The 14858-nt window shown below is 45.8% G+C and overlaps 1 protein-coding gene across 1 annotated transcript; it reads right to left on the bottom strand.

Moving 5' to 3' along the window:
* Positions 1-1987: 1987 nt before the first annotated feature.
* On the bottom strand, positions 1988-5467 carry cldn11a (claudin 11a). The gene is made up of 3 exons (XM_047014793.1): positions 5001-5467; positions 4467-4631; positions 1988-3100 (listed from the first exon to the last, which is right to left on the bottom strand). Exons 1-3 carry the CDS (start codon positions 5224-5226, stop codon positions 2844-2846), a joined length of 648 nt encoding a protein of 215 aa, XP_046870749.1. The 5' UTR covers positions 5227-5467; the 3' UTR covers positions 1988-2843.
* Positions 5468-14858: the final 9391 nt, after the last annotated feature.

Genomic DNA, 14858 nt, shown 5'->3' with positions numbered 1-14858 from the left:
AAACAACACGGACAGCTCCAAACCGAATTCAATCGCTGAGCTAAAGGCTAGCCCTATTGAACCAACCCAAAACTCTGTGCTTTAACCAGGTCCACGTCTACGTCTAGGGTACCTGGGTGCATGTTTGACAGAGTGATCCATGTAGCAGGCCTCGAGGAGGGGGTGAGGGTGGGCTGGGGGGTGACCCCATTACCATCGACCCCCCCACCCCAACCTCCTCTACCACAGCCTCTGTTTACAAAGCAAGCCAAAGTCCCACAACCATCGTTTACTTTCTCAAAGGTGAGCACCATTAGAACAGAGCAGCCACTGACCTGAGCGGGTTACAGAGAAGCAGTGGAGCGTTCGCTCAGAAACGAGTTCATCACCGATACGGTTGACCCTTCATGACCCCTGGTAAGGCGCTAGATTCCGTATGTTCACATGATCCAGACCATTTGGGTGATCCTTTAACTGACTGTAAGTTAACCACTGGGTGTTTTTATTGTAGTATTTTAAGAAGCAGGCCCAGCAAACCTAATCTGACCCAGTACACAGTCCTGTGATGGATGCCTGACAGCATAGATAGGAGACGGTGAAACAGAAGAAACACTTTAACAAAGAAGGGATTGTTCAATAGCTGTCTCCCAACCTCACACGTTTGAAACCGGAAAGGCGGAGCCCCACCTGCTGTTTCACTTCCTGTGTGGTCATCAAACCACAGGGAAGTGTGACAGGAAGGCGTATATTTTTTAACAACTTCCGTCTACTTAGAAGGATAAGGCTCAGTTTAAGATGTTTTCTTTTTTTTGGATCCAAGACCATTTATTCTACTCTATTAAACTGTTTAGAAATTAGGGCGGACTACTTTAGGTATATAAAAAAACTATTTTATTATAACTCTACAAAAAAAAAGACATTATCCAACTGACAATAACAAATGTTGCCACAATTACTTTTAAAGACCGCTACTATTTGTTACTTTGGTCTTGGGAGATGGTGTCGCCATGCTTCCCCTGTGCTTGTGTCCAGGCCTAGTGTGTCAGGGTGTCCAGCCTATCAGCCATGTTGATGCTGGCTGCTGGCTCTCTTTGCTGCCTGGATGTTCCTTTCTCCTCTGTATATTTTAGTACAAAGTTGTATAATGTAGATGGGGTTTGTTATGTTGATGTTTTCTATGGTTTCCTCCTTGTGTCTGATTCTCTTCTCCTTGGTGCACTTCTCTGCTGCGTTGTTGATATCGCCTTCCATGCAAAAATGAAAGTTATATTTATTGCAAATACCAAACGAATGACTCCTGTTTTACCTTGCTGTGTCTGGTTAATTGACTCAGGGATTTGAACACACTCGCATACACACATACGGAATACACACACAAACACTCACACGATACACTCACACATTTGCACTCATATCAAGAGGGAAAATGAGACTGGGAGTGCGTGGGGAGGAGTAGGAGCAGGACAGCGTGTGACTGTGTTGTTAGGGGATAGAATCTTCTGTTCTGGTGTATCCAGCACAAGGACACTGATAGAACATTCTGGTAATGATGCAGTGGCTGCTATCTGATTCTCTCTCTCTCACACACACACACAAACACACACGCAGGTGGCTGTGCCACAGCTCGTTAAAAACAGACACACAGTTGTCCACGTCACCATCCTTTATCTACAGAGAGATAACCGACAGGTCCTGGAGCCAGATGGACTGAGCAGAGCACAGCCCAGGATTACAGAGTACATGACCCCCCCCCCCCCACACACACACACACACACACCTCAACTTCCTGTGGATGTTGGTCAAATTTAAATGATTTCACCAGAGACAGACAAAGAGGGAGAGGGGAGGAGGGAGAAATACAGATGGAGATAGATGAAGGGACAGAGGGAGGACAATCGAGTGGAGAGAGCAAGAGATAGAAACTGGCGGTTGATCTTATCCTTTTCTTTTCAACCTTCACCAAGTAGGAACTCTGTTTCCACAAACACTGAAGACACGCACGCCTGTCTTTACGTCGGTATTCTCATCTTTATTACATCAAACCAAACAACAGTACGTCAACGGAACAAGAATGGAACAACACTGGAACACATAGGTCATAATAAATAACTGAGGCTAAGACTGCAGAGGTCCAGAGATGATACGTGACGCAGAGAGGTGCTGTGGTCTCTGAGCACCAGCGGGACCAAGGGCCAGGCTTGTGTAAAAATCGTTCAAGGTCAGGACCTTGTTTCTGGTTTGCCAGATGAGACAGAATGGTATACCCTCCCCGGTGAATACTCAGACATCCACACCTAAGCCAACTCTGCCTGATAGGCTGGTCCAGTCTGATTGAAGACATATTGGCATGTGGTTCACATCCACTGCCAGGATTGGGAACTAAAATGTGGTGTCACAGAGTGCTAGCAGTTCATAAGCTTTAGCATGTCTGTGGTCTGATTCAGTTTCGAATGATCCTGTCCTATTTACACACATGTGAAATGCTCAAAGAAATATAACCGATTCGTTACACTTAACATACGCCAAAATAAAAGGTACACATCTTTATGTTGGAAAAAAAAAGCAAAATAACATTGAAGAATATAAAATTTAAGAAAAAACGATTAAAAACAAAGCTCAGTTAAAAAGTCCAGCAGGGCAGGGCATGTGGGTAGGACCCCTGGTTTGTCTGCAGGCGTCACCTCGGGCGCCTATCTAATTACTTAACCTGGGGTCGAGTCTGTGCCCCACCCCCCTGCAAAGGATGCTGGGAGATTAGCTCAGCTGTACAAAAACCATTCATTGTGGTTTGAAATAGAGCTTCCCAATAAGTGTGTGTGTGTGTGTCTTGGCTAGTTGGCTAAGCTTGTCGTGGGGCCTCAACCTCAGACGTGGGCGCTCTTGGCATGGTTGGAGGAGGGAGGGGGCTGGTTTGGCCCCCCCTGTTTCGAGTAGTAGAAAGGTCCGTTGTCCTGGTAGGGGTGCTGGGACTCTGAGGAGCAGCAGGTGAGGAGGGAGCCCCCCAGCAGGCAGAGGGCGGCCCCCACCCAGCCGGCGTACAGGGAGAAGCCGAACGACATGAGGCCCTGCTCCTGGTGGGCTCCGATGGGGAACCACACGGTCGAAATGATCCCACACATGGCTGGGGGGGGCGGGGGGGTAGAGAGGGGGGGTGCACGGTTAGAGCACACCTACACCAAGCATTTGCAGACATGCACACACACACAGATACATATGAGAGAGAGAGAGAGAGAGAGAGAGAGAGAGAGAGAGAGAGAGAGAGAGAGGAGAGAGAGAGAGAGAGAGAGAGAGAGAGAGAGAGAGAGAGAGAGAGAGAGAGAGAGAGAGAGAGAGAGAGAGAGAGAGAGAGAGTGATCTGTGTACACACTGTACACAGATCACTAACAAATTCTCTCACAATCACATAGAATCTTTTTTTCTTTGCATTTTGTGTTTCCCACTGTGAAGTAAGACATTGCATACAAATGGAGAGGATATAGATAGAAACGTGATCACACTTTTTTTACATCGTTTTTCATGGCCAGTGTGTGGGCTATAGATGTTGGAAAACCGTCAGATATAAATAACACGCACACATGCACACACACACAGTCACACACACACACGCTAGCAGAGGGGTAGGGCAGCAGCTGAAGTTCCACTGTGAACGGGAATAGAGAGGGTGTGGAGGAGGTGGGAGGGGAGGAATGCACGCTGGACTCAGAGGGTGGGGAGGATCCACTGACAGGAACTGTGTGTGTCGGTGTGCGTGTGTGTGTGTGAGTGCATGTGTACACTGTGTGTATGTGTTTTTCCAAACACTCTAGGGAGGAAGACAGTCATGTTTTGTATCCTCTGCTCTCAGCACATCATAAGGACTAGAGCTGGTGGTCCAGGGTTTCAGCAAGGTGGTGCTGGGTCATGGGCTGGGCATGAGGTTTTGGTTTCCTGTCTGGGAGGTTAACACTCATCCAACGGCTAACTAACCTAGATTAGGTTCATATTATGAACAATTTATATACATACATGGAACAGAGTGCAAAGCTGGGGCGAATCTAGGTTCCCACTTTTGGGGGGGCTAAGCCCCTAGATAAAACCTATTACTTTTCCTGTGACCCAGCAAAACTAGAGGGGTCTGGGGGCGTGTTCCCTCAGAAGACATTTTTGAGGGGGAGAGGGGGGGGGGGGGGGGCTAATGAAACTTTTGCTAGATACGCCCATGGTGTAAAGTATTAAAGCAGTATGGAGTTAAGTATTGACTGTGCAATATTGTGTGGAGGGCAAAATAGTTTCAACAAGTTGTGGGTCTAGTCCCTAGAATTGTTAGGTTGTTTGGTCCACTAACAAGTTTAGTAGCTATGCTATGGAGACAATTACCCAGTTTGGAAGCAAGGTTATGGGGGCAGTTACCTGGTTTATTAAATAGGCTGAGGGATCAGTTGCCTAGTTCAGTAGCTAAGCTAAGGGGTCAGCTGTAGCTAAGTGGGTGGAGGGTTTCAGTGTCTTACCTACGAGGAGCAGCAGGACGCCCCCCAGGACAGAGCGCTTGTTCTTAGCGCTCTCCGGCTCTCCGCCCAGGTTGATGCAGGGCATGGACATGAGGACAAGACCCACTGCGGGCAGACCCAGGATAGAGCCCGTGATCATCAGAGCTCTCGACGTCTGAATGTACGCTGAACACACACATAAACACACACACGCGCACACAGATTTTTACACAGACACACGCACGTATACACAGAAACACATTCGTATACACACACATGCGCACATAGACAGACAAACACATACACACAAATACACTGAAAGCGTTAGGGCAATTTCTTTAAAGTGGTCAAATACAATGTTAATTTCTGTGGACAGGAGAGAGAAGCTTCCAAGCTTCTTTTATTATTAAAGATGAACGATTTTTGACGACACACAAAAAATAAAAAATGATTTGTTACAGTGCATAAACGTTTTCCGTACTCAAGATGTTTAAAGAAATTACTGGAAGAAAAGACTAAAGACAACAAGAAGATACGTTTCTAGTCTAGGTTTACCTGGCAGCTCCAGGATTTGGGTCAGAGATATACAGTGGTACAGGGCTGTGGAGATGACGCACTCGGCCCATAGGCCTTTGGCTCCCAGTTCGTCCATCTTCTTACAGGTGTTCATGCCGTATTTACACGTCACCACCCAGTCGTTGGTGGCCGTGGCGATCAGGATGCCCACCCAGCCAACGAAGCTGAGCAGAAAACCGCACATCTGAAGACAGGAGTTCGCCATGAGTCAAATAATCCCGGGTTAAAGTATGAAAAAAGAATCCCCCAAAAGCACCAAATACTAGTTGATTTAGATCAGTTGACTGCGTTTTGGCAGAGTATGTTATAAAAGGCAGTTGTATTGATTTTAGTGATGATATTCCAAAAGTGTTAATCCAATCTGAAAATGATCTCTCAATACAATAATTCCTTGAGTTTGGGGGAAAACGCAACTTCTTAAGAATGAGAGAAGCGCTTCTACATGGGTTTTATATGGAAAAGTTGTTTTGGAGGAAGACCACCCAAAAACGTCCAACCAATGGGATGCTTGGAAATAAAAACGAAAAATGTATTATCTCCTCCTTTGCCCTGGCCGTAGCCCTCTCCATGCCTCTGGACCGACTCTTCTCTCATCATAGAACATTACTGCCACCTGTTGGCTTGTGGAGGTATCAGTGACGCCTCGAGCTGCTAAATTGTTAAAACTGGACTGAATGACTAGCAGCGCTCTTAAATCATTCAACCATTTCACACGATCAAATTTAACACCTTATATGTATTTAAGGGTAACATGTCCCGTTATACAATTACGACCACGAGGAGAGACGAGGAGCAGGCATACGGAGGTAAGTTTTCTGCCGAGTTGAGCTGTCTAGAGTTATGCAGTTGAATGCCACCTACCAGCCAATCAGAAACACCAGCAACCGCTCCTACCCCCCCTCCAAATGTAGTAGTACCCAAACGTTGACAGGAATGGTAATCTCACGCCAAATGTTTTGATACAATTTGAGAGCCCTGGACTCGCCTAATGACTTAGTCCGCTCTCGCTATTACTGTAATTACGGCTCGATCCACTCCGGAAACACTTCATCTATATCTCGACCAATGTAGTCATATTTTATAACTTCATATACTTCATAACACCAAAATTCATGATAAGAATTTGTTTGCACATTCATCACTAACGGCGCCACAATGATGCAATTCTCCCTGCGGCCACTAGAGAGAGTCATAAGTTTACATGGTGGCAGTGGTCTTTACAGTTTTTTTCCAATTGCTTAAACACAAAAATGTCAAATAACACACAGTTAGTGAAACATGACACTCAAAGAGCACAACAGAAGGCCAGACCTGCACAACTATAAGCACTTTCTCATCCTCACACTATTTGCTAAATACTACACACAGTGTTTTGCAAATCACTTAACACTTCTCTACATTAGGCACATTATAGAACATTATAGTAAGATTACGTCACTTCATTGCCTTTTTTAAATATAAGATTATATCACTTCATTGCCTTTTTTAGACACTGCCTTGTAAAATGCCACACGTGAACAGATGGATCAAATACGGGCATCACTAAAGTGCTAAACTGTAAACAAACCAATCAGGTGTAAGCACTATAAAAAGGCAACAGGTCAGTGTACCTGTCCTCATCAAAAATGGGAGGCAGGTTGCAGGTACAGGAAGAGGGAGGATGAGAGGGGGAGCCCATGGAGGAAGGTAGGGAGAGGGAGCGGTAGACCTGGAGGCCGTGGAAGAATAGGGACACATTTACAGTATCTAATGAAATTCAAACAACATTGAACATTGGTTGACCATGTTGTGAGCCGTGGGGCAACACAAAGAGAGGCTGGACAGAGAGTTCAGCCCAACCTCAGCAGATATACTGTTGCAACAGTCATTTGGACATTTCGACAAGAGCACAGGTGAAAACTACTATTCTCTACTGTCACAGTACAGTACAGTAAAATGTAGTTACATGTAGCTACAGCTATATGCACTACATCAGTACTTTTTTGTACATATTCACTGCAGTCCATGATTGAAATAATGTACTGTATTTCATTTGCTGTATTCTTTCTTTTGTCTCCACAAATGTATTTGCTGTGTTTACAGACTACTATGTAGCCTACTACAGTATTTTATTTGAAATATGTTCAGATTTTCCGCACAAAATGCAACCTTTACGTAGACAATGTGGAAAAAATACTGTAAATATTTTCATCAGTGTGCAGTACTTGTCTTGTGGGTTGTGTTTGGTCAACATATTCATGTACTTGTACGTACTCTACTGGAAAAATATCTCTGACAAAATCAAGCAGGTTCATTAGAAAAGAATAGTTAGTGTAAAAGTGTTTTAAATGTTGCACTACGGTGTGTAACAGGTTCAAACAGAGTCCAATTTTATGAACCATGTGTGTGGCATACGGTGACAGAAATGGGGTTTTATACATGATTGTATCGTTTTGAGCGAAGTGTTTCATTTTGGAAAAGATTAGAGGTGTTCTGCTACTTGTGTGTCTAGTTGTGTGAATCGTGTGTTGTGTTTTGACAAAGTGAGCCCTGTTTCCAAAATTGTGCTTAAGCAATTGGAACAAAAATGTAAATGAAAGATTAGCTCTGCCATTCATTTCCATCTGCAACATACGGCGGGGGTGTGGTATGATGGGAGCAAGATGAGCAGTGATTCCACGACCCCCATCTTAAATGACGCCCTGATAAGACTTGATAACCGAAGCCAAACAGGCACCAGCAATCTAAATTAATTGAAGGGTGCATATTTTTACATGGGGTCCTCAATTCCTGCCCTACCTCTGGCTGTAATAGATGAATTGACGTGTAGATGATACCAACTCTGTCATGAGAGATTAATGAACAATTCACAAATCTAAGACAGGGCGTCATCAAGCCTACATGGTGATGGATGGAGGTGTGGAACTGAGCCCCTTTCGATGGCTAGATTTCACATCCGCTCCTAGTACATTCCCATTCCAACACCCATCCCTCCCTCAACTCGTGGTTTCATCTGAACATTTACATTTAGTCATTTAGCAGACGCTCTTATCCAGAGCGACTTACAGTAAGTACAGGGACATTCTCCCCGAGGCAAGTAAGGTGAAGTGCCTTGCCCAAGGACACAACGTCATTTGGCACAGCCAGGAATTGAACTGGCAACCTTCTGATTACTAGCCCGGTTCCCTCACCGCTCAGCCACCTGACTCCATCTGAAACAACTGAACACATCTCCATCATGTTGATAAGTAGCTGTGACCACCCAGCCTTGTAAACGCACACTGTGACGCTCCACTGCTCCTAACTCTCTCTCCCCCAAACTCTCTCTCTCTGTCGTCCTCTGTAATACTCTCTATCTCCTACTGTCTCCGTGCTTGCTTACTCCATCTTTGTCCGTCTCTCTCTGCGTCTGTCTGTTTCTCTCTCTGTGTCTCTCGTCTTTTGTTTCCTCACTCATTTCATTAATCTAATGGAGGAGCTAGCTCTGGAGAACATGCAAAGAGACACAGATATTGCTTAGGGAGATGGAAAGCAAGGGAAGAGAGAGAGAGAAAGAGAAAGGGAAAGAAAGAGCTATATACGCAAATATATATTTTAACCTGAGAGAACGAAAAATTCCCGGCATAGTTTGTCTGATACAGGAGGAGTGAGGCAGCATGGGAATGGGAATATTATGCTAATGTGGAGGGACGCCGTGATGACAGAGAGAGATGATGGGATTTTGGTTCTCCTTTGGGGTTCTGTGCTTGGGGGGAGGGGGCGTGTGAGTGGGGGGGGCGTACATTAGATCAGGGGAGAGAGACTACCACACCCCTCAGTGAGGGAACTGTCACTCAGCCGAGAGTCTGGGAACAGGAGGAGTAGGATTAGGAGCAGTGGGACTAGGAGAAGACCGAGAAGGAGGGGGGGGGGAAGGAGGAGGAGAAAGAGGAGAAGGATTAGCAGGAGGAGAAGACAGAGCAGGAAGAGTATGGGGAACAGGAGAATAAGTGTGAGCAGGATGATTGACAGGAAGAGGAGGTGTAGCAGGATTAACAGGAGGAGGTCGCCACGACTGTCTACCTGCAGAGGAGACTGATGGTGAAGAGCAAGTGGAGCAATGACTGATGGTCCAGAACCCAGAGGACACCTTCAGGACTGCTCTGGAAACCAGCCAATCATGACAGACACCCTGTCTCTCCTCTCTCCTATGGGGGACATGAAGACTCAAGGAAGTCACTTGCAGTTTGAAGTTGTTCGCTGCAAGCAATCGATTACAAAGTCCCCACCTCAAACTGTCAGCGTCTTCATCGACAAACAAAGAGGGATGCTTCTCCTTTCCTCTCCTCTTCCAGCCCCTCTCTTTTCTTCTCATCGCTTGTCTCGCTTCTTCTCTTCTTCTCTCCTCTATTCTTCCCCTCCACTCACCTTTCCTTCCCTCTGCTCTCCTCTATTCTGCTGTTCGCCTCACCTTCCTTCTCCTTGTCTGCTGCCGTCCCACCAGATGGAACAGCTTGGAGGTTTGAGGGCCCCCCTCAGATATTTGTGTCTGATCTTCTCTCCCTGTGTGTCGGAGCTGCAGTTGAGATCCATCACTGCAGACCGTGTTTGCGATTGGTATCAATTAATCACAACAAACTGCGTTAGCGATTACCCATGATACATCACTGCTGGCGCTAACGACCGCTTGGCCCAGCCTCGCCACTGGGGAGATGGAGAAACACACGCCCCTCGCACTTGTTTCTCCCCATAGGTCTTTCTGGGACAAAGAGAGAGGTGGAGAGAGGGAGGTATGGAGGGACAGAGAGAGATGGAGCGATAAAGCAGGAGAGTGAGAGGCGGCGGTCCGTCATGGGTTTTAGTGGAACAACAAGAGAGGTGGAGAGGGGAGGGTGAAGAGGGAAAGAGAAGGAGAAAGAGAGAAAGAGAGAGGGCGGGAGAGAGGATGGGGACGGCCGTGGACTAGCAAGAGAAATGGAGAGAATGATCTATGCTAGTGTCTGGCACTCTGGAGTAAGGAGCAAGACCAGAAGTGTAACACTACTGTAAATATACTGTCTGTTTGTCTGTGTGAGTGTGTACTTGTCTGTACATTAATGTCAATGAATAGATTTATGCTGGTGCCCAGCCCAAACTCAAAGAGGACTAGAGAGAGAGAGAAAGTTAGGTAAATGCAGTCCATAGATACAGTATATATATACAGTGCCCTCCAAAAGTATTGGAACAGTGAGGCGAATTCCTTTATTTTTGCTGTAGACTGAAAACATTTGGGCTTGACATCAAATAATGAACGTGAGACCAGAGATCAACGTTTCAGCTTTTATTTCCAGGTATTTACATCAGGATCTGATGCACAACTAAGAAAATATCACATTTTGTTTGAATCCACCCATTTGTCATGTGAGCAAAAGTATTGGAACAGATATACTTAAAACATATTTAAGTGAATAAGACTTAATATTTAGTTGCAAATCCTTTGCTTTCAATAACTGCAGCAAGTCTGTGACCCATTGACGTCACCAAACTTTTGCATTCTTCCTTTTTGATGCTTTCCCAGGCTTTCACTGCAGCCTCTTTCAGTTGTTGTTTGTTTTGTGGGGTTCCTCCCTTCAGTCTCCTCTTAAGCAGGTAAAATGCATGCTCTATAGGGTTTAAGTCTGGAGATTGACTTGGCCAGTCTAATACCTTCCATTTCTTGCCCCTGATGAACTCCTTTGTTGTTTTGGCAGTGTGTTTTGGGTCGTTATCTTGCTGCATGATGAAGGCTCTGCCAATCAGTTTGGTTGCATCTTTCCTTAAATTGGCAGACAAAATGTTTCTGTAGACTTCCGAGTTCATTTTGCTGCTGCCATCATGTGTTACATCCTCAATGAAGATTAATGAGCCCGTCCTAGAAGAAGCCATGCAAGCCCAAGCCATGACATTACCTCCACCGTGTTTCACAGATGAGCTTGTGTGTTTGGGATCATGAGCAGTTCCTTTCTTTCTCCAAACTTTAGCCTTTCCATCACTTTGGTAAAAGTTAATCTTTGTCTCATCAGTCTATAAAACTTTGTCCCAGAATTTTTGAGGTTCATCTCTGTACTTTTTGGCAAATTCCAGCCTGGCCTTCCTATTCTTCTTGCTAATGAGTGGTTTGCATCTTCTGGTGTAGCCCTTGTACTTTTGTTCATGAAGTCTTCTGCGAACAGTAGATAGTGATACCTTCACTCCTGCCATCTGGAGGTTGTTGCTGATCTCACTAACAGTTGTTTTAGGGTCTTTCTTTACAGCTCTCACAATGTTTCTGTCATCAACTGCTGATGTTTTCCTTGGTCTACCTGTTCGACGTCTGTTACTTAGTACACCAGTAGTTTTCTTCTTCTTCAGGACATTCCAAATGGTTGTACTGGCTATGGCCAATGTTTCTGCAATGGCTCTGATTGATTTTCCATCTTCTCTAAGACTCACAATTGCTTGTTTTTCACCCAAAGACAGCGCTCCGGTTTTCATGTTGTTTTCACCTCTGAATACAGTCTGCATAGACAAAACCTATCTTACCCAATCTGAACCTGACTGTAGACATTCAGTGGTATTTATTGATTGAATAATGTATGTAATAGGACACACCTGGGCAACAAAACACACCTGTCAGTCATATGTTCCAATACTTTTGCTCACGTGACAAATGGGTGGGTTCGAACAAAAAGGTGATATTTTCTAATTTGTGCATCAGATCCTGATGTAAATACCTGGAAATAAAAGCTGAAACGTTGATCTCTGGTTTCACATTCATCGTTTGATGTCAAGCCCAAATGTTTTCAGTCTACAGCAAAAATAAAGGAATTGGCCTCACTGTTCCAATACTTTTGGAGGGCACTGTATATACAGACAGCAAGGAAAAATAAAATAACTTTTTAGATCCTCCATAGGAAATTTCATCAGCAGCAAAAACGAGCTGAAGGGGGCACATCCATGACAAAAACAGGTAGAAAGCAAGTCTGGACCCTAAATAAATAAATACTATAAATAAGTAAATATAGAGGACTTTCATGGCGCGCCCTACTGCGACTGTTGTACCAGCTTTTAGACAAGAAGGGATTCAAAACCTGCCACAATACTACAAAGCATTGCAATCCTGTAATAGTTACTGTGAACACATCTTGTATATATAGCATATATGATCCATTTGTTCTTTGTATTAAGTTAATTTCTTTAGGATTATTTACACAGACTCACAACCAACTAAGAACTGTGACCACTGTTTCGTTGCCTGGCAACCCTTCCTTGTGGTGCTCCGCCCAGCGTTGTTAATCTTAACGACAAATGATTGAAGTTATCCAAATGATGGAACAAGCAGTGCAGCCAATCAAAACCAGGGTTGGTCTCCAGGATAATGGTCTTCATGCTACCTGTCTCCCCTCAACTCTGTGGGCCGGGAGGTGGAGGAGGGCTCATCTGATTCCTTGTACCCAGACTGTACATTTCATTAAGGCTGAAGCTGTGATGATTGTCAGCTCTCAGCACAGTGGTCGATGGGGCCTGTAGGAGATCCTGCACATTCAGTTCATTATCTCCAATCTCAGCATATCTTTCTCTGGAACCATGCTGCTCCCTTTAATTTCATGTAATCGCCATAATCTTTTTTCTATTTGGTTATCTCTTTCCCTGTATCTTTCTCTCTCATTACGAATCCATTTATTTTCCGCTCTTACGTGAGGCAGACTTTTTACCCTCTAAGATCAGTCCATCCATCCATCCATCCGTCAGTCGCTCCATCCATCCACTCATCCAACCATCCACCCGACCATCCATAAAGCTTCTCTCTGACATGCTCGTGTTCACGTTTTATAACTGCTTAAATTAGATTTCTCATCATCGCGCTCCTCCCTGTAATCCTTCCATCCTCTCCTCCTCTTCTCTCCCTGTTGTCACCCAGAATAGAATAATATATTGCTTTTTACACGGTGGTCCCAGCATTATCTACTGTAGAAGAGGGTAAGGTGTGAGGAGAGGGAGACAGAGAGAGATAGAGAGGCAGAGAAAGAGAGAGAGAGAGGTAAGTTAAAAAGATCTAGATTTCTGAAAACCTTTAATTGGTTAGTTTAAACTACTAGCCATATGGCAACCAGTTACATCCCATTACAGAAATGACACAATTACATTGAAGCAGGATAGTAAACTAATATACTACAAATTAACACAAAAAGCACCCCCAGGTGACCAATGTAACACTAGAGCCTCAAAGGTAGAGAGAGAGGTAGAGAGTGGGAGAGAGAGAGAAGTAGAGAGATTGTTGCTCGTGTCTCATATATCATCGGCAGAGTTCTGCAGCGGTGACTGGTCTCAGCTGGTGCTGAGCCAAAACTGGACCACAGTGTCATATTCCAACCCAGACCAGCTCAGCCTAGTCCAGCCCAGCTCAGCCTAGACCAGTCCAGTCCGATCGAATCCAGCTCCCCCCTCTCTTAACCCCCCCCCCCCCCCCCCTCTCATTTCCCTCCATACCCCTATCTCTCTCCCCCCTCTCTCTCCCCATTCTCCACCCCCCTCCCCCCTCTCCCCCCCTCCCTCCCTCCTCTCTCTCCCCCCTCTCGCCCCCTTCCCCTCTCCCTCCCCCCTCTCTCCGCCCTCCCCCCTCTCTCTCTCCCCCCTCCCCTGCGTTGGGCCTGCCATAGCCCCAGTCGTCCATTGTGTGTTGACGTTGTTAGCACTGCCTGTCAGGAAGCAGCAGGGTAAAGCCTCGCTCACACAGGAACGCCAAAGCCAGCTCTGTCAACCTCCGAGGGGACTGTCAGGGTGCTGGATGTGCATGTGTGTCCCCTCCGTCTTCCCTATCTGTCTGTATTAAACCACTGAGACAGGAAGTGACTAGACGGGAAACAAATCCTGAGGCGTAGAGGAATAAGCCCTACCTTGTAAAGTATTACAGGCCTCATCTTACCTCTGTGGTCTGAAACAAACCCATTTAAACATGGACGCTTTAACCTCTCTGTCTCGTGTGTTGGGGTCTGTGTGTGTAGGCGTGTGTGTATGTGTGTGGGAGGGGGAGAGGGGTGGAATGAGGGAAAGGGGTGAGAGGTGGGGAGAAGGAAGGAAGGGATGAAGGTTGAGGAGTGAGGGATATATTGTTAGTTTAGGGGGTATGGGGCTGAAAGGAGTAGATTCTAAAGCCACACTAGCCATCTCCTCCTCTCTATCCATGGTCCTTTTACATCCTCACTTACAGTCCAAAAAAACATCCAGCCGGATTCTTTCACATCTTCCTCTTCCTGTACCCACAATGTCATCTGATTCTTAGTCTAATTCTAATGGTCTCTTCTGACAGGAGATTAGCCCAGCTGTGGATTGGATTTAATGGCCAATCAGAGTGCCTGTCTCCCCTCACAGAGGCCCTCAGTAGATGAACAACAGAACTGGGCTGTAATGAGCTCTGGGTTCAATAACCGTCCTGGCTTCTCTGAGGCCATGTCTCCAATCCATCTCCTCCCCTCGGCTCTGTCCACTCAACATCCACTCTCAATATTAAAATATCCCCTCTCTCTCTCTCTCTCTCTCTCTCTCTCTCTCTCTCTCTCTCTCTCTCTCTCTCTCTCTCTCTCTCTCTCTCTCTCTCTCTCTCTCCATCCCTCCCTCCCTCCCTCCCTCACTCCCCCCCTCTCTCTCTCACCCTCTCTATATCTCTCCCTTTTCTCTCTCCCTCCCCCTCCTTTATATCCCTGTACAGTATCTCCCTCCCCTCTCTTTCCTTGCGAAGTACATCATCTCCTCCTTTCCCCACCCCTCTCCCTCACTTTCTCTCCACCCTCCACTCTCTCGCTGTCCAGAATCCCCCCCCCCCTCTCCTCTCTTAGTATCTCTTTCTCGCTCACTCCGGGCTATAACCATCATTCACTAAAG

This window comes from Hypomesus transpacificus, chromosome 3, assembly GCF_021917145.1.
Source record: "Hypomesus transpacificus isolate Combined female chromosome 3, fHypTra1, whole genome shotgun sequence".
Taxonomy (NCBI): Eukaryota; Metazoa; Chordata; class Actinopteri; order Osmeriformes; family Osmeridae; genus Hypomesus; species Hypomesus transpacificus.
Note: the sequence above shows the minus strand (reverse complement) of the source record. Positions and strands in the feature narration are given on the sequence as shown.